General features: G+C 35.1%; 1 protein-coding gene across 1 annotated transcript in view; it reads left to right on the top strand.

Moving 5' to 3' along the window:
* Positions 1-21,284, top strand: part of PSMD14 (proteasome (prosome, macropain) 26S subunit, non-ATPase, 14) — a 44,845-nt gene that overhangs the window by 9,253 nt on the left and 14,308 nt on the right. The window contains exons 4-7 of the mRNA XM_009578056.1: positions 10,392-10,463; positions 10,816-10,935; positions 12,055-12,125; positions 13,078-13,228. Of these exons, the coding sequence (XP_009576351.1) occupies positions 10,392-10,463; positions 10,816-10,935; positions 12,055-12,125; positions 13,078-13,228 (414 nt within the window). The remainder of the gene's footprint in view (positions 1-10,391; positions 10,464-10,815; positions 10,936-12,054; positions 12,126-13,077; positions 13,229-21,284) is intronic.

The following is a 21,284-nucleotide window of genomic DNA, read 5'->3' as shown; positions in this document are numbered from 1 at the left end:
CCCCCCAAAACCCCCAAAACCAAACACCAAACCAAAAAATGCCCTAACAAAACCAAAAACCTCAAAACCAAAACAAACCCAAACACCCCCATCCCATTCTCCCCAAACCCCAAAAACCTAACCAGGAAAAAACGCAACACCTTAACATCTTACTGAAAATTGTTTGGGTTAATTGTAGAGTGTTTTGGTATCTCGGTATCTGTTGCACCTGTGTGACTTTTTCCTTCCTGTATCTCCTGGGTGTATGTGCTTTATGTGGTTTGAATTGTTCTGATACACTATTGTCAGCTTCTCACATGTATTCGAAGCTTCAGATACTCCTTTTGAGAATACTCTGCCAGGGGAATAAACCTGAATTACAGCTCTTAAAATTGTGCACAATTTCTGTGCCATTGCTTCTGAGACATTTTCCAGCAAAGTTCTTAAATACTAAGAATGTTAGTATTTCTAGGATTCTGATATACCGCCCAGTAGATGAGATGGTGTACAATTTGTGTGGGTTATTCTAGTTCTACTTTTTTCCCCAGAAGCTATCAACCCATTTAAAGAGTAGAAAAATTTTCTCAGTGGCAAACATTTTTTCATCCATTAAAAACATCCAACATCAACTCCCATAAAAAATTCAAAAGATTTCAATTGCCTATGTTATCTCCTGCAGAAAGTATCAGTGTCGCTTTATATATCCAAAATATATTATTTTGTTTTAAGGAGATAAAACACCTTAGATACAGTAAACCGTGCTGGTTTACTTTCATTGACTGGGATAAGTATTTTACTGCATTGGTTAGTGTTTTAATACAGGGCTGTTCAACCGAAAGTTTTGTATCAAATTTAGGGTACCAGCGTGGCCTGGGTCTGCTTACGCTGGCGATGATGATCGCTCCATGGGTAGTGTACGCTTATTTGAAAGTTGTTGGGGATTGCTAAAGGTTGGGTATAGTTTTTCTGCATTTGAAACACAGTTGAGGGTTGTAACGTGATTTATATCCAAAAGTGGTAATGGGAGAGGGAGAGAGAAACATGCTAGAATTGTTTTAGGAACAGCCATATGATTGTACTTACAACACAGTGCGTACTTTATGTTATAAAAGTGCCTTAAAGCACGATGGGCTGCACTACAGTCATACCTTACATATTAATCACAAACAAACATAAAACTAAAAATAATAAAGCTAGTGGGTTTTGCCTGAGCATTATCAGTTTCCTCTGATCTCCTATTTTCCTATAAACTCTGGAGACCGTTTTTAGCTGCCTCCTCTTGGTCTCGCATCTTAAACTTCCTTATTTCTAATAATTAGGCAATTAGCTTCTCTCTCCTCAATTTAATTGCTAGCGTGGTCCAGCCGACTTTCCCCAGAAGAGACAAAGGAGCTTGGACAAGGAAATGAGTGTAACCCTAATGAGAAAGAATGGAGGAGGGGGAAGACTAAACAAGAGCAGAATCTTTGTATGCCTTTTGCATTACACCTGTTCACTTGTAGTGTTCCTGTCTGTAAGCAGGAAACAGCCCCCTTACAGTGATCGATTTAATTTATTTCTCTTAGAAATTGTTTCTTCTTTCTGAAATCCCATGCTATTGAATATTAAGTTGCAAAGCTACTATGCAGCACCTTTGAACAAGGGCTTCTGTTTTCTTCCTGTGGTGTAGAAGAGTCCTTTTCAGTTTTTCCTGGAAGTTTGAAGTGGTGTTCTTGTACTAATAGTGGTGGGGGGGAGGGGTTTTGTTGTTTGTTTTTTATAAGTGTTACAAACAACTAATGTTCCTGTATATTGCCACCGAGTCTCCCAGTTCACCTGCTTGTGTCCAGAGTACCAGCTCTTCACAACAGAGAGCCTGTAGACATATAGAACCCAGTGCATTCTTTTACATATTGAGTAAATCCACTTTAACTGCTCTGCTGCACAAAGTGTACTTTACGGTGACCTCAGACAGCACCTTGCTGAGAGCTACCTTCCCTTCTTGGCAGAACCGTGTCTAGAATAAGGTAATTAAAAATCTGCGTTAGAGCAAGACTGCTGGAGGCAGACAAAATCTACAAATGCTGACTCGTTATTTCCCTTGAGGCTCTCATTTCTAAATCCCAATACCTTCTGTAATGGTGACAGGAATAGATAACAGGTTAGTCCTGGATTTATTCTGGAGTGAAACTGACCTTTGTGTTTTCTGGATTTTCTTTTTTCCCAGTAGCTTGAGGTTGTGAAAAATAGTAGTCCTTTGCAAAAACACGTACAACGTTACTAAGGATTTGTGTCCCTGGTCTTACGTTTTTTTGCTAACCATAATGTTGTTATACAATCATAGAATTGTTTGGGTTGGAAAGGGACCTTTAAAGGTCATCTAGTCCAAATTGTCCTTATGCTTGATAATAAGGAATGTTAACTGCAGTGATGCAGCATACCTTCCCTTGCTTTTTTGCATGTCTCAGTGAATTTGTAGATTGTACGGGGTAAAGGGAGAGGAAACACTAGAACCAGGAAAGATTACACTTAAGCAGCCATTTCATGCAACAGTTGTGTTGGGAACATTGCAGAAACTCTGACTATTGCAAATTGCATCAAGGTGATATATGTAAATAACTTTATATCTTGAATACATGTTAATATTGAGTAACAAATATTTATTTCTAATAAAAAATTAGACTAAGTAGAATGACTTTCTGTAAGGTACATTGTAGTAAAATTAACCTTATGTGACCTCAAAATAAATTCAGCTGGCATCGTTTGATGCCAAATCTTGGTAAGTATTTTTTTTTTCTTAGTAAGCTTTAAGCCTCAGTCTTCGAGAATATTTTCAATGGTAGTACTTGAGCGTACTGTTTTTTGTAAAAGACCTTTTAAAATTTTAACAATTTTGGGCAATTAGATGAGCGAAACACATTACATTCTATAGGTATATAGGAAATCCTGCATGTGCCCATGTTGGTGGATTACTATACCTATTCCATGAAACTTAGTGGAAGAGAGATTGCTGATAGATGGATAGGATAGAAACATAAGGTAAACTTTGGTGGCTTCCTTTCTTTCTTTTTTTTTCTTTAACTAAAATTCTGGCCCGGTTCTCTGTGGAGTGTCCCAGTGAACTAGAGATTATTTTTGTTTGAAGTTCTGTTTAATTTAAAAAAACAAAAACCACAGAAACAAAAAACCCAAACAAACAGAAAAGGTAGGTAGTAAAGTTTTGGCTGTGCACTGAAGAGGTGTTTGCAGACTGGTGATCCCAAGCCATTTAACCAACTGCTCAAAGCTATACAAAGTTCTGTGTTCCGTAATTTTGGTTTTTGAAGGGGAGAGAAGATGGGAAACATTATATATTTCAAGTCCATCTATATTGCTGTTTATGGAGTTCTGTTGTAAATGTGAACCTGGATAAACTTTGTTTAGGAGACAGGATTTTGTAAAACATACTGAGGCAGTTTTTTTATCTAGCCTGTTAAGGTTTTTCTTCAGATATTTTTAATTTAAAGTAGCAATTGATGCCATAATATTTCCCTAGTATCCCTACTCCATTTTGGAGTCTATGAGACTAAACATATTACTACAATTTTTATTTTGCTGACATATGGTGTAACAAGACAATGTGATCCTTTCAGAAATCTAGGCTGTTTGTTGAGACTTACGGTATTTTGTGGTCTGTTATGTATGCTTGATTATAATTGGTATAAAAATGGGCCTAAACATACAAACTGTTTAGACATAATGCTAGCTTCAAAATATAATCCTGTTGATGGGGAACTAACTGTAAAATTGTGTGTGTACTAGTTTGAAAACTGCAATAAAATTTCAAATTGCTACTAATTAGTGTGTGATTCACAGTGCAAAGTAATATATTTTTCCCTTTTTATGAACTCTTTATGATTTTTTCAATTTTTTTATGAACTGGATCATTTTCTGTGTCATGACTGATCATGTTAACTTCCTGTATTGCGGAAAATGCAATACATGACTTCCGGTCCTTGTCATGACAATGTTGCTAGAACCATTGAGATCCTGGAATACGGCTTACTCCCTTCACCACTTCCACTGATGGAATACGAGGTGGTATTTTCTGTAAGTGTATTGTCTCAGCACAGGAAAAATTGCTCCACAATCACAATTTTGTTTAGATTCTTAGGCTTAGCAGCGTGTAAAAAGCACTATGCTGATCTAAGAAATCCTTTATTTTTTTATGTCACTATATCATCAGGTTATACCACTTACTGGCGAAGGGTAAGTAGAGAAGAGCAGTGGTACTCTGGTGAACTTTTAAGGTCTTTTTATTATCACTAATACCTCTGCTTCCTCTGCACTCTTGCTCGAGTTTGCGTCCTCTCTGCAGGTAGTATTCTGTAATTTTTTTTCCCTTGTACCAAGCTATACACCCACCATTGGATTTACCTCCACAAAACGGTAGTTTTAAGCTCACTTTAAGTGCCTGATCTTTCCACGCATCCTTTAATATGATAAATTATTATTTTACAATGATTGCCATTGCATTTATACCCCAGTTGCCCTTCTCTCCCCCTACGTGCATAATAAATGTCATGATTATCTAAAACACTTGTTTTGGAGGAGGTAGAGAAGGGAAGTGAAGAAGTGGGGGGCTGAATACTTTTTAAAATTCAAAAGTAATGCAAGTTTTTTCCATCTTGTTTTTTTTAGTTAATCTTTCTCAATTGTCTTTAGATATAACAGCTGAAAATATGTTCTGAAAGGGTTAAGTCGGCATGAAAGAATTCATTTCCACTTTAATGACCTAGCCTTGCTGGGTTAGGACGATGGGGAACATGCTTCTGACTTGTACTCCTATTGCCAATTAACACCTCCTATAACAGGTTGCCTCAGCTAGTCATTGAAGCAGAGGCAGTAGAAATAGTTTACAAGCAGCTTGTTTTTCACACTAGTTGTTTAATACTCACAAAATTAAACTATTAAAAGGTTCTTTCTTACCTTACTGGGAAAGAAATAAACACTATAGCAGTCAGTGTTTGCTTGTGTGTCCTATGTTCACGTTTAAATTGTTCCAACTGCAAAAGTAAAAAAAAAAGCAGTAATGATTGTAGCAGTTCTTTATACTTTACACAGAAATATGCTGTTTGGTTGCAATAAAGCTAAGATTTGCTCTACAGCACTTTAGTTCACTGCCTTTTTTTATTACAGTTGCCCCTGCAAAACAGTGTTTTTGTTGAAACAGCTATGATGTATTTCAAAATCATCTTTTGTGTTATTAGCATGACACCAGTGCAGTGTTTAAGATCCATTTAAACAATGGAAAGTGTCTCCATTTGTGGAATATTTCTCAGTTCCTCATGTAATTAATCGAGTCCACTTTCTGTACCTATTTGAATAAATGTAAAATAGTACAAATAAAGAGCAGTGCTCTAAAATGACACTTTAGTTCACATTTCATCACCAGGTATTTTAATAACATAATAAAATTGGCTAAATAATTGATACCATTCACACTAAGAGAAAGGTGGAGTAATATACCTAAAAGTGTTAACAAATTTGCTAAAAGGCCTGAGTAGATAACACTTCAAGGCGTTAGTTTTTATCCTGTTAGAATGGCAAATGCCTTTAACACTTCGTCAACAAGGGCTGCCCAAGTAAAGGACTGCTTTTTATATTGGATCATCTCTTTAACTGTTTGAAACAAAAATAGTATCATGCATAATTTAGTATTACAATGTAATCTTCTGTCCATAACTTCAGCGTGATTCCTTTTCCATTACAAGTCTTACTGAAAAAAATTAAGCGAAAATAAAATGTATTTTAATAGTGGTAACTTAATTTTATCAATTATTATTGAAATTGGGATTCTGCCATTCTAAAGAAAAACAAAACCAGAGTTTGGTTAGGTTTTACAAGATGGCTGGCTGTCAGGCAGCTCATTTCACTGACTGACAGCATGTATAGTTGATTCAGAGGAAACATCCATTTTCAGTAAGTAGCACAATGACAGTATCTTTTAGAACAGTTTTTGAATTTTAATAATTACTGTATCCAGCTTATACAGGAATGCTTGGGAAAAAGAATGCTCAATATTCCTTGCTGTTTCCAAATCCCATTTTTCTCCAGTTGCCCAAGAAATTATCCAATAAAGCTGCAAGCAGGCAGAATGAAGGCAGTATTCGCTGTTTTGCAGTGAGATGAACAGTCTTACAAAACTCTATGCAGTGGGAGAACTGTCTGACCTTATTTGAATACCATAATATAACCAAAAATGCCAGCAGATCTTTTGCATTGCAGATACAAATGCTTTCTTGTTTGGGCTTCTGACACCAGTTAATTTAATTTGGTACTCTGCTTCGTAAGGATGGTGCTCCTTTGTGAAAGTTGGCAGGCAGTGAAGTTTATGAACAGTGATAATAGCACATGCTGTGGAGGGTCAGTGTAAAATACTTTGCCTCCATGTAGAGATTAGCTAATAAAGTCTTTCTTCCTCTTTGCATCATGAAAGAAATGCATAAACTTCTGTGGAAGACTAGCAGAAACAGGCCAAAGAAATCTCAAAACATGTAACCCATAGCTAGCTCCCACACACTGTGTAACTAGTACGCAGAAGATGCGGCTGTCGCTCCAAGGCTGTGTTACATTATCAGCCATTTATGGAAAAGGAAGTGGTCAGAGAGGGAAGTAAATTGGTTCCAGTATCGAAATGTCTGTTTTTCAAATGGCATCGTCTAAAGCCAAGCAAACTACTTGGAAGACCCAAGATCTATTCTGTTGGTTTTATCTGTTAAATCTTTAAAAGTTTTAGGTTAAGAATTTGAAGAACTTTGGGTTTATAATTTTCTTAGAAATTAGAGAGAGACACGTGTGCCTATAGTATTTTATGTGCCAATTTATCTTTGGTAGAAAAGTAATATGAAACTAAATCTGTTGTGAAGGTAGATTCTGGACAGGTTTTGACCTATGGATCCTTTCCTCCTCAAAATTCATTAATTGGTACATCAGAATAATTTCAGAACGCTTTTGAGCAGTTCATTCTAATCTATATTCAAAATGAAGGAATATTAACATGAAAATTAATACACGTAATTGGTACAGTGCAATGGGTTGTTTCCTTTTCTCATAATTTAGCTAGTAATTATAATCTATGAGGAGAACAGAGCAAACTGAAAGGAGATAGTGAGGTCTTCACAAAAGAAGCGTCTGTGACCAAAGAAATACTTGATATGTGCTGTATTTTATAAGATGACTGAGAATTAATAAACCTACATTATATTTGCATTCTATACTACCATTAGCTAATTTTTAAGAGTTCAGGTAAGTTGGTTAACTGCATGATAAGAGTGGAAGCTAATCTTTAACATTTTTACTATCTTGGGCACGTGCTTAAAGTGAAACAGTGAAGTTTGCAGTTAATATCTCCTAATGCTTAGTGTAGTCATTTATATTATATATTTAAACTGACATTTAGTGTACAAAATCATTTACGGTGAATACTATGGCTTCAAAAAAAAAAAAAAAAAAAGATGCTGAGCAAGTTGATTTACACCAGTGAAGCATTCCTTTATGAATTAGCAACGTTTCCTATGCTGAAAATGAATTGTTGGCTACGGGTGCTGGCAGGAGAACTTTAACATAAGTTTTGAAGACAGAAACTACTTTATCTCATAGAATGCCTAAAGGGTTGATAAAGTATAATATTAAATATCCCCTCTTCTGGACCATCATCAAGGTAAACAAGCATTTGAAAGCTCCAAGGAGCATAGAAATACTAAAAGAAGGAAAGATTAGGAATGAGTGCAGTATGCTAACACCCTGCTTTAGTTCCTACCTTAGCTTAAACTAAAGGTAACTTACTTGCCTTGTTACAGAAACAAAATGTAATCATGTTTGGTTTTGTCTCCTCCCTATAAGTGTTCAATCTACTGACTGATTTTAAATAGATTTTAAAATGGGAAAAGTTACGAAGAATAATTAAACTCTTACAAGTTGTGAACACAGGTGTCTACATTGGGGACAGAGATGTGATTAATGCCTCGGCTGCAGGAAGGGTGTCACTGTGATCTGCCATCTTAACAGACATTAGAGATTACATATTCAAGAGCCATGGTCTCTGGAATAAACTTGAGTTCAAGCTCCTGATTTTTGAGAAGCTAGTCTCAATCAAGTATCAACATTATCCTTCTAGAAATCACAGAACTACTTATGCTAGTTGGGGGGAGATTTTTTTTATGCCATTCTTTATTTTAAAAAAATACTGAAGGGTGTAATGGGATGCTTGCTTACAGTGAAATGTTAAACAAAATCTGGGACAAATGTAGAATTTATATGGTGATAACAGCATGGATGTTACGGTTCTTCCTAAAGCAGAAGGTTACTGTGTTTGTACTTTTACCTTCACTTCAGTCCCTCTCTGGTCTAGAACTGGTAGAAAATTGGAAGAGAACTTTATGTATGAAGAAGGTGGTTGTATCAAACTAGTAAGTTTTTTTTTAATTAAAACCCAACTCATCTGTGCTTTATTCTTAGCAGTGATTAAGTGGAAGTATGAGTCTTTGTGCTTTCCAAAGTATTAAGACTTCTAAGTGAAAAGAAGATAATTTAGAATAGACTTAAAGCAGGAGAGATACAGTTAAGAAAGTAAACTTGCATGTTTATGGAGAAAAAGACTTAGTAACAGTATCAGAAAATGACTGGGTATTTGAAGCTTTGTCAGTCAAACAATCTAGTTGTAGTAAATTTGGAAGAAGTGTTTCGGGTGCCCTGTGCATCTGGTTCTGTGAAATGTTCTGAAGAACTGCTCAAGAGTTTTTCATTGTAAGTGTTAGAGGAACACTTTTCCACTGGAGATCTCACTGTTGGGCTATGGCTAGTCCGGGAAATACTTGATGAAGTGGGGGAATTGATTAAAGATGGACCTTTGGTGAGAATCTTACAGAAGGTGAAAATTTAAACCTGCTGGAAGATTGCTGATGGAAAGGCCAAAGTGACAGAAAAATTAGCAATGAGTAGTAAGAAGTGAGGGAGAGCAAATATCAAGAGGTGATGGTCAACAGTATCAAAGTTGGAAATAAAGGTTTGAAGGTGTTAGGAAGCAGTTGTGGTTGACACAGATCCATGCATGTATGTGAATTTCAAAATATAAAGATTGGATCTGGAGCTAATAGAGAAGGAATTCATTGACATTGGGGGTGGTGGGAAACCAACTGAATTTTCTTACTGTCTGAAGACTAGATGATGTTTTCCTGTGTGTGTAAAAATGAAAGTATGCAGAAAGGACAATTACTATACAAATTTACTATGCTGATTACTTAAGTTCCCGGTTTTATCTTCAGGTGATGGCTTGTGTCGATCGCTGTGTCTTATGTTTGATGTCATGTGGACGCGTGTTGTACTGAATTTTTCCACTTTAAGTGAAAAATCAAGACTTTACTCAAAATTTTTCTTTTTTTGCCCAATTTTGCTTATAACTGTGGAATCAAAGTTCTAAATCTACAAAATGTTTGTGTAAAGACACTGGTTTTTTCCTCCTTTTACTTAATGTGGAGTATCTTTTTTTTACCATACTCCGTAGTTGCTTTGTTGCCCTTCTAGGTTTACATCACTTAGTGCGGAAGTAACCTTTTGTCTTTTCAGTGGAAATTCGTTGTACACAATTTGGTAATAAAGTAATGAATGTACTGTTAATTGGCTGTAATGAGGTACGCTGATACGGAATTCTGTATATAAGAGCAATATGTCTCTTGCTCCTCGAGAAAGAGACATTTAAACTGCTGCCTCCTGTGTTTTTCATTTTCAACGGTACACGGAACCTGTTTCAACCAATCATTCACACCTGGGACAGTTGTGCTAATTTTTGAATAACTACTCATAAGGCAAAGAGCAAAGTATTTTGTTCACAGCTTTTCCACCTAGGGATCGGAGGTCCGTTTTTTCTCTCACTGTACCGGTGTATCTGCAAAGTACTCCCATAGCCTTTATCTGCAAGTCCTCTTTAGCTGAAAGCTGATGAAGCAAAGGGAAATTGCTGTTTGTGTTGGTGCCAGTTAATCATGCTAGCCCAGCAGCATTTACATTCACACCACTGTAAGAAACACATAGTTAATTGGAGAACTGGCCGTATTTTACAGCTGACGAAGGTTAGCATTGCAGCAAGGCTGACTAATGGAAACTTATCTGACTCTTAGCCTGGATGTCTTGTAACGGGTTTGTACCCAGTGCAATACTTGCCAGTTTTTTATTTGACTGATTCCGATAAGATTGCTCTTTAGATTGGTATTGTTTTGGGGTGGGGGGAGACAAGGGGTGATGGCTAGGTGACTTGTATTACAAAATAGATTAGTGAAGGAAGGTGCTGTAAAGAAGTGTTTGGGGTAAGTTTTGTAATATGGAAAACAAAAGAAAATGTTTAGAAACTGCAGAATAACAATGGTGGAGAAAATAATTATTTGTTCTTTTCATAGGGGCCACCAACAGATGCTCCTGCAGTTGATACAGCGGAACAGGTTTATATCTCTTCCCTCGCACTGTTGAAAGTAAGTGTTCTGTGTGTACTGCATCTGTGTACAGTTGTGTACTGCATCTGTGTATAGTGCTGGAGATAGAGCACCTGGCACCTATCCAAAGTTTATGGACTTGTGTTCCTTAGGTGCTGGTCAGACTAATTTTTTAAATAAATTATTACTGTTTGGAATGCTTATAGTAAGAAACTTATTTTAATTACTTCTCATTTGTTGACTTCATTTTTACTATTTTATAGTTTCTTGCAGTTTCCAAAAGTGCTACAAGTTGCAAATTATCTATAGATCAACAGAGGCTGAAAGAACTGTCCCAAGTCAAACTTGAACCTCCTGTTAAACATACAGTGTCATTTGGTCTTAATTCCAGATGTTGAAGCATGGTCGTGCTGGTGTCCCTATGGAAGTTATGGGTCTGATGCTTGGGGAATTTGTTGATGATTACACTGTGAGAGTGATTGATGTTTTTGCAATGCCACAGTCAGGAACGGTGAGTTCTTTGCAGCTAGACCTTGATAATTTTGTTTGCTTGTTTGTTTTTTCCTTATGGTAAATATTTTTTAAAGCTTTTTCTGCTTTACCTCATTTATGCAATCTTAAGGTATAACCTACTAGGTATAATTCAAACATGTCTAGTGGATTTAAGGATTTCAGTTAAAAAAAATGAGTTAAAATAGCTTGTTGGGGGTTTTTTTGTTTTGTTTTGTTTTTTAGCAAAAACTAGTACATTAGTGTGTATATCAATATATGGAGATGTTATGTCTTTACGTATGTATAAATATATTGGTATAATAAGATTTATAAATTGATAACTTTAAGAACTCATATACTATGAGCCAGGGGAAGGATTCAAAATGTAAAAGGTTTGATTAGAAGTGTATCATGCCCTTAATTGTGATGGTGCTCTAGATATACTTCGAACTTGCTCCCTGTGACAGATCTTACAGTGACATGTCTCTTAAATGATATTTTTGTGATGTGAAAAAAATTATGCATTTTAATTTTGAGTAAGAATATTCATGTTATGAGGAGATATTTTAAAGGGATGATGAGTCAATGGGTATAATTTGAATTTATGATGCTTTTTTGTGTAACTTGAATGAAATATTGTTCTTAAAAGAAGCATGGATCCTTTTGTGACTCAGAGCTGCACATCAATGAAATTTTTGAATTCTTTTGTCCTAAGTTTATTCTATGCATGTGCATAGTATAAGTAGAATCTGCAAAAAACCAGTATGTGATATTTATCTTGAATAAAACCTGTGGAGCTGAAATTGTGAGAAACGACAGGCCAGAGTTTGCAGAACAAAAAGAGGAGGAAAAGATGAATTCCTGTGGCTGTTTAATCATGTTTACTCGTAGTAGAGTGACTTAAATAGCAATTCAAAATCTTCTTTGAGCATTTTAAAAATCACATTGAAATAGATTTTTTACAATTGTATTTTACATTTAAAGGTGTTCTATCAAGTAGTTCTAAAGTAGTTGGCTTGCCCTTTTAAACAGATGCTTATGAATGGTGTTTAAATTCTTGTTTGTGGAAAGTAACAAGTTAAAAGATAATATTGCTTTATGTACAACTACTATGATTTTTGTCTGTGTTCTACATCAGGGTGTCAGTGTGGAGGCAGTTGATCCTGTATTTCAAGCAAAAATGTTGGATATGCTGAAACAGACGGGAAGGTAAGTCACCCTAAAGAGGGCTGACAGTAACAAGTACTCCCTGCATGTTGTTTAGAAGAAACAGCTGGCTTTCCGCAAAACTAGTGATCTAGGGGCTATTAATAATGTTTAAAAAGAAATAATTGGCCCACAAATCAGGTGAGTAGCATAGCATGTAGTTCAGTCCACCTCATGCATGTCAATTGTCATGGTAAACCTACAGCTTTGATTATTGCACAGAAAGATTAGAATGCTGCTCAAATTAGTATAGGCAGTTACTAGACAGTACCTGCTTAAAAGATTGATTTTTTAATTTCTTTTAATTAAAATAAATAAGCCACAACTTTGTAATTTATTTATGAGCAATTTTAATGAAAAGAAAGGGAAAACAATTTTGTAAAAGATCCTAGTATTTAAACAAATTTTTATTTCACTCCTACCTCTCAACAGTTGTCGTCTGCTTGCTCAAATTCTTTTACTGTGGGAAAAACTTCAAAATTAATGTTAGCAAAAGGCTCAGCAGCTGAACAGAACAGTGCAAATTGCTTTTTGACTGAGTTCCTAGTTCTACTGCTGGTTTAATTGATATTTAATCCTTTCCCACCGTTGGTTCCCGTTGTCCATGTCTGAAATGGACTTTCTGCCGTGAAAATTCAACCCTTGACGCCAAGGAGTTAAAGAGTAGATATTTACTCAAGTGCTGAAAGGGTAAAAACTGGTTCAGGGAAGGTGCGGTAACAGGGTGAAAAACTGAAAGCATGATCTACCACTGCTAATGTGCATCCCTTAATGATAGCCCTCTTTTGTCGCATTTATTCATGTTCATGTTTTCACCATACTATGGTGAGTAATTTAAATATTTCTACTGGTGTTTTTTTCACAGCTCATCCTAATTTATGCCCTGATACATTACTATTTCTTCTTGTGTTACGTGTTTTTATTTTTGAGAATCTCAATGTCCTCTTTGTTTCAGACCTGAGATGGTAGTTGGTTGGTATCATAGTCACCCTGGCTTTGGCTGTTGGTTGTCTGGTGTAGATATCAATACTCAGCAGAGCTTTGAAGCCTTATCAGAAAGAGCTGTTGCTGTGGTGGTGGATCCCATTCAGAGTGTAAAAGGAAAGGTATAGTAGGCTTGCTTTTTTTTTTAAGGTATTTCGGTAAGATTAAATATAGAAGCACTGTAAATATGTGTAAGTTCTTGATTTTTTTTGGATGCCCATTCTGCATTAAAAAATAAAAATTAAAAAACAATTCTCATTGTAAATGAAAGATTATTTTTAGTTTATTCTGCATCTTACATCAGTAGTCCTTAAACAGGCTGGAAGTCTTTGATAATGTCGGTACACATAACCAATCATAATCCTCCCTTAATATTTTGCTATTCAGGTGTCACTCAACATGTTTGCAACTAATAATCGAAGTATACATTGTTTCAGATATTACATTTTAGCCACAAAATCTAAGATCAATTACTAACAGATTGGAATAGGTTCAGCCCCTTAACGTGGGTACTAAGGCGGCATTGATTTATAGGCGTTGCATATTATGGCTTTTAGTATCATTTCTATTCCAAATGTTTTGGGCAATAAAACTTTACAGAAGACTTGGTATCAAGCATTTGAGTTTTTGAGAAGTGTGCAGATAAATGATTAAGTATGTTAAATGATTATGAAAAGAGATTAACTTGCAAAGCATATTGGGTTATAGTTGTCCTTTGTTGAAATCTCTTTTGTTCTTGTTTAGTTCTCTTTTTATTTCTTTCTAGCCCCATATGCCATTTTCCTATTTCCTGCCTCATGACAGCAGGGAGCAGCTCTATTATCACCTTCACAGAGCTGTCTGCAAATGTGAGAGGCAATTCGATTTTGCTCAACCACAGGGAGAGTGGATTAGAAAAACTACAGAACGTACAGAAATTGGCTAGGTGGTTTACTGCTTTAAAATACTGCTGAGGTGTTTTGTTTGAGCATGCACTCCCATTGTATTGTAGAATAATTATTAAAATGCGTCATGGTATATATGGATGATATTAATGTAAATTTATAAATATTTTAAAAGTAAGTGTTCATCTTTTGTAAAGCTGTAGTATCATATTTCCTGTGAGACAAATCATATTAGAGCTACCAAACAATTCCACTAAGGGTTCCTTTAATTTCATAATAGAATATTCTGAAGCTACAGTTGCATTTTCAGTTAGGTTTTTTTTAATTCTGATTTTTATAGCAAATTTGATTATGTAACAGGCAATTGAAAAATTAGTAGCTTCTGGTTGTTTGGAAGCTAGTAGACATATGAATCAATTTTGCTGCCTTTTAAATTGCATAAAGAGTAAAAGAAAATTTAGGTAGTTTTTGTGGAAAAAAAATGATGCAGTAGAATATTTAATTACTTCTGACTTATTTTTTCTAGAAGTTTTTCCTTTTGCTTTTTCTTATTTTCCGGCTCCAATAGAAATGTTGAAATAGGATTCTTTTTATTTTGTCAAAATACAATTTTTGGGACTATACCAGTAATTAATTTAGACCTCACTAGCTATTAAATCCATTAAGGAGATAAGCCTTCCAGTAAGTCACACTACTGTCATACCACACTTGCTCACTAAGTGCTTTTTCTTTTTCTTTTTTTTTTTTTTTTTTTTTAAATAATTTTTTGTGTTGTTTGACACAGATGTCATCTTTGACGGTCTTTGTTCTCTTCAAGAAAATAATCTTTGGCATATTTATTTTGAATGTGAATAAATTTTTGTCCATCTAAACATTTCTGGAATTTTTGTCCATCTAAGCATTTCTCAATTACAGCTCTTCTTACGGCATTGCTGCCAGTACTTGAGATCACTGGAAGTCTGGTAATGTTTGTTTTTCATACATGTCTAGCTGCTACAGTCAGATAAAATTACATTCTCAGGTTTCACATTAAAAAGAAGTTTACATCTGTCATGTTTCTGGCAAGTGCATCCTTAAAAGCTTAGAAATAGAAAGAATCCCCCAAGTTATGAATACCACTTCTAATTAATTTCTTGATTTTGGGGGGTGAGCTTGGGCTATGGAATGTGTATGACTTTTATGATCCTGGTTGGCAAAATCACTTATATTAAAATGTATTTTGATTTTAGATTAACTGAGAGAAGAACATATACATTAGGGCTCAAGGGGATTTCTTAGGTCAGGTTTGACTGCTTCATGTGCATGGCTGCCTTAATATGGCGTCCAGTTAGACAACTCGAGCTAAGCCTATTTCAGGGAAGTACCTGCTCTTTCTTAGCGCCAGCAAAAGAAGAACTGCTTGCAGAGGTGATTTTGCTGGTGTAGTAGCCACTATACCGGTGGGCTTTGGCTCGTGTATGTAGCTATGTGAGTCCAAGATCATTATTCATTATACCTTTACTAGTATAATTGTCTGGCAAAAAATTATAGTGAACATGTGGCACAGAAGATTTTAATATGGTGTGTTTTGACTGAGATTAGATGTATTTAAAAACAAAGTCCAAAATAACAGATTAGCTAATTTTAAACCTGCCTCAGGGCAGGTCTGTGCCCATAAAAATTGCTGTGGCTTATAGTCAGTGAAGCAGTCATGGTTGTGCTAGTGAAGAATAACCGGGGCAGAGGTTATTTTCATGTGTCAGGAAGTTGAAATGAATTCTGTTGAGGAGCCTCAGGTTCACCTTGACTAGCTAAAGCATTAAAAAGCAGTTTGCCCTGTCACTGGTAGAAAGCAAAAACTTGTTAACTTCTTCGTTAGCTGTCCTCATCTGGATACACATGTTCCAAACACCTAGTAGGACAGGGGTGTATGATTGCAATTTAAAGATACGGATACATATAATTCTCATCAGTTAAAAAAAAAAGTCGTTTTATATCTTCTTAAAGCCAATGAGCAAAAATAAAAAGTCATATAAAATCCTTATATAAAAATAAAACCCTCATACAGATCTGTGGATTAAATGCCAACTGCTTTAATGACCATTTTAGGACTGTCCAGTAGGACGCATGAAGTAACTCTAAATACTGACTTTATTACTTTACATACATATTCTTGCACATGCAGTGTGCTTTTTCATGACTGTGTACCATATATTGCAATTTTTAGGATAATAATGTTCTAGCTGTATGTAAAATAAACTCAACAGATCAGTGAATTTTAACTGAAGGTCAACGTTATCAGAACCCAGAGAGAAAAAGCTTGTTTTGGCTTTTTTTTTTTTTAATTTATTTCTGTGAATGAAGTCAAAGTAAACATGCTGAAATATGGCCAGTGGGGCAACCTGGCTAGTTGCTGTTTCATCTTGTACTTACTAATAAAGCTTTCTTTTACCCCCTCCACTTTTCCAGTCTGTGCAATGGAAGTTGTAATACATATTTAGAATATTCCACAGAAACAGTAGTTTCATTAAAGAGCTGGAATAAAGCTAAATATTGACATTTCATATTTATTTCCAACATACATTTTGAAATGTCTGTATAGAGAACTATATACCTTTGCCAAATGTTAAAAATAATTTTTTTTTTTGGACTTTAACTTAGCAGCTGTTCCTCACCTCTTAAGGAAAATATAAGTACACTAAACCCACTGTAACATAGTATCTTTAATTCCACAAGCATTAATTTACTGTGTTGCACTCATATGTTAAATTAAGAAAAAAGTGGAGTGGTGGGTTTTTTTGAACTGTTTTAAACTTTAAACTTTAAATCTTTATTATAAAAAAGTCACCATTTAAAATGTTTTTTCTGAGGTAGTTCATTGGTTTCCCTTGATTAATAATTACTGGCAATAAGGATCAGTAAAATATCCAAAATTGTCAGCAGTCCATTTTGTACATCTGAGAAGTTTGTTGGTACTTGTGGTGTTCTGTAGGATATGCAGCAAAATCTCTTATTCGTACAGCAAAATTTCATGTCTGTTATACCATAATTTTTCCTAGCAAGGCACTGTCAGAAGTATTTGTAGGAAGATCTGTTGGTTTTTGGAAAAAATCTTTTTTTAATTATTTGCTGAGGAAAAAATTTGTCTTTGCGATAACTTTTTATAAATTTTACTTTGCATGTTAATCACAGGTAAAAACAGATATGCTATACATCTTAATCTTGTGCTTAAACTATATCCTGCCACTTTCATAAAAGAGGTTTTTGCTATGGTATTTTATCCTTATCTTAATCTCATTCAGAGGGTACAAGGAGAAAAAAACATGTACATTTGGGTAGCCAGGTAAATCAAAATAATTCCAGTTGTAAATGATCTCAGGAGATCATCTAGTGCAACTTTGTGCAGAGCACAGTGTCAACGTTGAGTTCAGACCAGCTTGCTTAGGGTTTTGTCTGCTTGAGTCTTGAGATGCAACAGCCTCATGGGAATACCTGTTCCAATATTTTATTATTCTTGCAGGGTTTTTTTTTTTCCTTGTGTACAGTCAGCAGCTCCCCATTTCAGTTTATTACTGCTGTCTCCTGCCGCGTACATCATTGAAGAACCTTGTTCTGTGGTCAGAGTAACCTCTTCTGGAATTTGAGGGTTTGCTACTTCAAAGAGTAGCCAGAATGTGGGCTGTAGTCTAAAACCATGTTGTTCAAACCATTTCTTTTCAGTGGAAGTCCTAAATTGCTTTCATTTCTTCAATTTATGAGATCTTTAGAATTTTATTCTAAAAGGAGTTACAAATGTGATGAACTTTATCATTTGTTCTTCTACGCATTTTTGAAGTGTGAAAAAAATTATTCTTATCGTGTTCCTAGAAGTCCCAAAGTGGGACAGTTATAGTCTATGTTTTTTTTTAAAAAAAAAAACGTATTATTTGGCCTAAAATAGCTATTAATCTGGAGAGAGAGGGAGAAAGATGCTGGTTTTATCCTCCTTGTACAAATGAAGAGCTGAGGAGAAGAGAGCTTAGCTGAGTTGCTGCTGGAGGTCCGTAGCAAAGTTGTGTCTGTCCAAAGCCAAGGTCATCTTGAGCAAGGTGAAGATCTCAAAGTCCTTTTGAGCTGTTAACAAAGAAAAATAATATCTTTAAATATTCAAATTTCTATTTAGAATGATAAAGCGTTCTATGCCTATCGTAAAAGTGTGGTGGCTCAAATACTATACTTTGAAATTTTGTAGTATTCCAGCATGTTTTTAATTCTTACTGTGCTAATGAGATTTTGTCCATTTTTCAAAATGGACAAAATTTATGTAGGCGTAGGATAAAATGCCACCACGAAACCAATAGATCATATGGTTGAACAGAGCTTTGGTTTTCATTTGCTGGATGACCTGTTCTGGTGACCTCTTCCATAAAACACTCCTCCTCTTCTTTTTTTGCCCATTGGTGTTTCTAAATCTAGGTGACATCCTGTGTGTACTTAGTTATGTATAAGAACAATATGGTTTCGTTAATACCGGATTTCAGTTTTTAACTCTTCAGAGTAATAGATCGTCATTTTGTCGAGTGCTGACTCAAGAATAGCGATTTGCAAATAGTTTTGATCTTTTCTGCTACTTCTACGTCCCAGTTAAGGTTAAATTTTCTATACAGTATCTCAGCTTGGTGACATATGTGAGGAAAGGCAGTTGAACTCCTTTTCTGAGACAGTTTTTGTGTTGCAAATCCACCCAACTTATCAAGACAAATATGTATGTGAATGGTTTTATAACTTGGTAATTACTTGATAGTCTAAAAGAGTGAAACCAAAAGCAGAAAGAGATTTAACAATTACTCTTCTGAATGTTGGAATTACCATCTAGTCTCAAGAATTTTCTTCAGCTGAACACAAGTCTTACACTAGTTTTCTGAAAGATTGCATATTTTCAGACCTCCACTCTTTTATCAGAGTGCTATTATTTTTCCTTTGAACCTGTCCCTTTCCCTTCTTTGTTTGAATTAAGGGTTGGAGGAGATGGTGACTGTTCTTTAAGAAGGCAGAAAAAACCCAATCCTTAAAAAGAGATGTGTGGAGAGACTAATGTAATGCCTGAAATTTGAAATTTAAAATAGCTCATTAAGAATTAAGTTTGTGAGAACTTTAAGTAGATTGGAGCCACCTAACAAGATTTTCTTTATATACAAAACTCCCCCTCCCTCCTTCATGCATTTGTCTTAATAACCTTAGTAAATCTTCCCTAGGCACAAGGGAACAGTCACACAGTGACACAATTCAACGGTCATTAGGGTACAGCTTGAAATTATTAATTAAAAATAACTAAACAAAACAGTAAATTGCCTATATTGTCACTACTGCTTTGGAGACATGTCTGTTTATTGTGAATTATTACGCAGATAATATTTTACAAGAAAATATACTTTAAAACATGTGATACCTACAATTTTGTATCAGAATCTTTTATACCTGGAACAACTTTCATTATTAGAACTGGACTTGCTAACGCTTTTCTATTGTAAAGGGGAAAATTCTAAAATAGAAAAGATAACTTTACAATGAGTAGTTTTGGTTGAAATTTCAAGGGTACATTTCTGTACGTTCTGTGCAATGTCTAGTACATTTAGATACTATAACAGTACTGTGGTATTTCTTAACTTTGTCTGAACAGAGCATTTGGTGCAGTAACCTGCATATCAGAGATGGAAACATCCTAATTTGATCTAGGCAAGAACCGGGTTTCGATAGGAGCCTGATTTGGAGAATAAGGAAGTAGATACGTTTGTGCTGGGTTTGATTACTGTTGATTCAATAAAGATTGATGCTCTTTTTCCTGTAAGAGATGAATTGCATCTGCACTACAGTGTAGGCCACTCGGTGTTTTCAGTTCAGAATGTGTTTTTCTGAACGTAGGCATAAACTGCAAAGTATTGAACTGTTTTATTACTGCCAGTATACCACTGTTTTGTTACTGTTTTGTTTGAAAACCAGCATTTTTTATAGTAGTTGCACATATTCAGAATAACGTATTTTGCATGTTTTACTTCCTATTTTTTTTAATGGGATGCCAAAACTGTTAATATCAATGCTGGTGTTCTAGAATTTGTTATGCAACGTCCTTTGGACTTGCTGTGATTTAATTAAGCGATGTACGTTCACCTACTAAACCATTTACATAGGTTACTTCAGTTCATGCCCTTCCTTAAACCAAAAAAAGTTCCAAGAAGATTTTTTGTTGAAAAGTATTAAATGTTTAATTTCCTTTTGCCATGGTGGATGTAGAATAGTCCATTTATCTTCATGAAGGCATTTAGCTTTAAAACTCGTGGCTTTGCTACTTGGGAGTTATGGATGCATGCCCTCACTTGTCAAGATAAATGTATTATACTGTAGTTCTCTCCCCTTCCAGTATGGATATTCAAGTTGTACTGTGGATTTGACCACAAGTAAGCAATTCTCTAAGGACAGAGAAGGAAAATGCACATACTCCTAGGAATATATTTTCCAGAGCTAAAATTGACATTTTATAAATAATTTCCATGTTGCAAACTTCAAACTCACAATCACAGCAATTCAGTGATACGCATTTGGCATGAGTCAGTTTCAGTTCTTAGTGCTTTTCATTGGAAATGGCATAAAAAGTAAGATTTCTTTGAATTTTTTATGTTGTGGGCTTACAGGGGACATAAGATGTTCTTCACTTGCAGTTGTCTAACAGTGCATGGCAGCATAAATAACGAAATGGTCATAAAACCCGAACTGCACTTCTCAGGTCACATGTTCCATTTCATTTTTAAAGAATCTAGAAACAAACTAAGCAGTTGATAACAGGTCAGTTGCAGGTGATAAAAGAGATTTTAGATGGGACATTACTTCTTTTTCCACACCTGGCATATTATATCCTTCTCAGAGTTGTCTTTAAGCACTGGTATGTTTGTTCATAAACATATGGCATAAACAATACATCGGTATTTGAATTCCAAGGGCACAATACATTTTTAAAGATAGTCACCATATGTCATAGATTCTTCACTGGAAAAAATACTGATGTTGGAAATTTTTTTTTAATTTAAACAAAAAAGGCTGACTTATTTCTAACTGAAGTTTACCATTAATATATAGTGGGTCTTGCAAAACAGGACTGTTTCTTTCAATATTGGTTGTAGATTTGTTATTGGAGGGATTTAATAGAATCAAGTGTGTAAAGTATTCTTGAAATTATCTTAATTTTTTTTTTTTTAAATACCCCACAAAGTTATGAAGACAGTTTTAGAAAAAGTGGTAATATATATATATGGCATTTACACTCTCAGAAGAAGCTAAAATA

Source organism: Fulmarus glacialis, unplaced genomic scaffold (genome assembly GCF_000690835.1).
Source record: "Fulmarus glacialis isolate BGI_N327 unplaced genomic scaffold, ASM69083v1 scaffold8640, whole genome shotgun sequence".
NCBI lineage: Eukaryota > Metazoa > Chordata > Aves > Procellariiformes > Procellariidae > Fulmarus > Fulmarus glacialis.
This window is presented reverse-complemented; position numbering and strand designations above follow the sequence as displayed.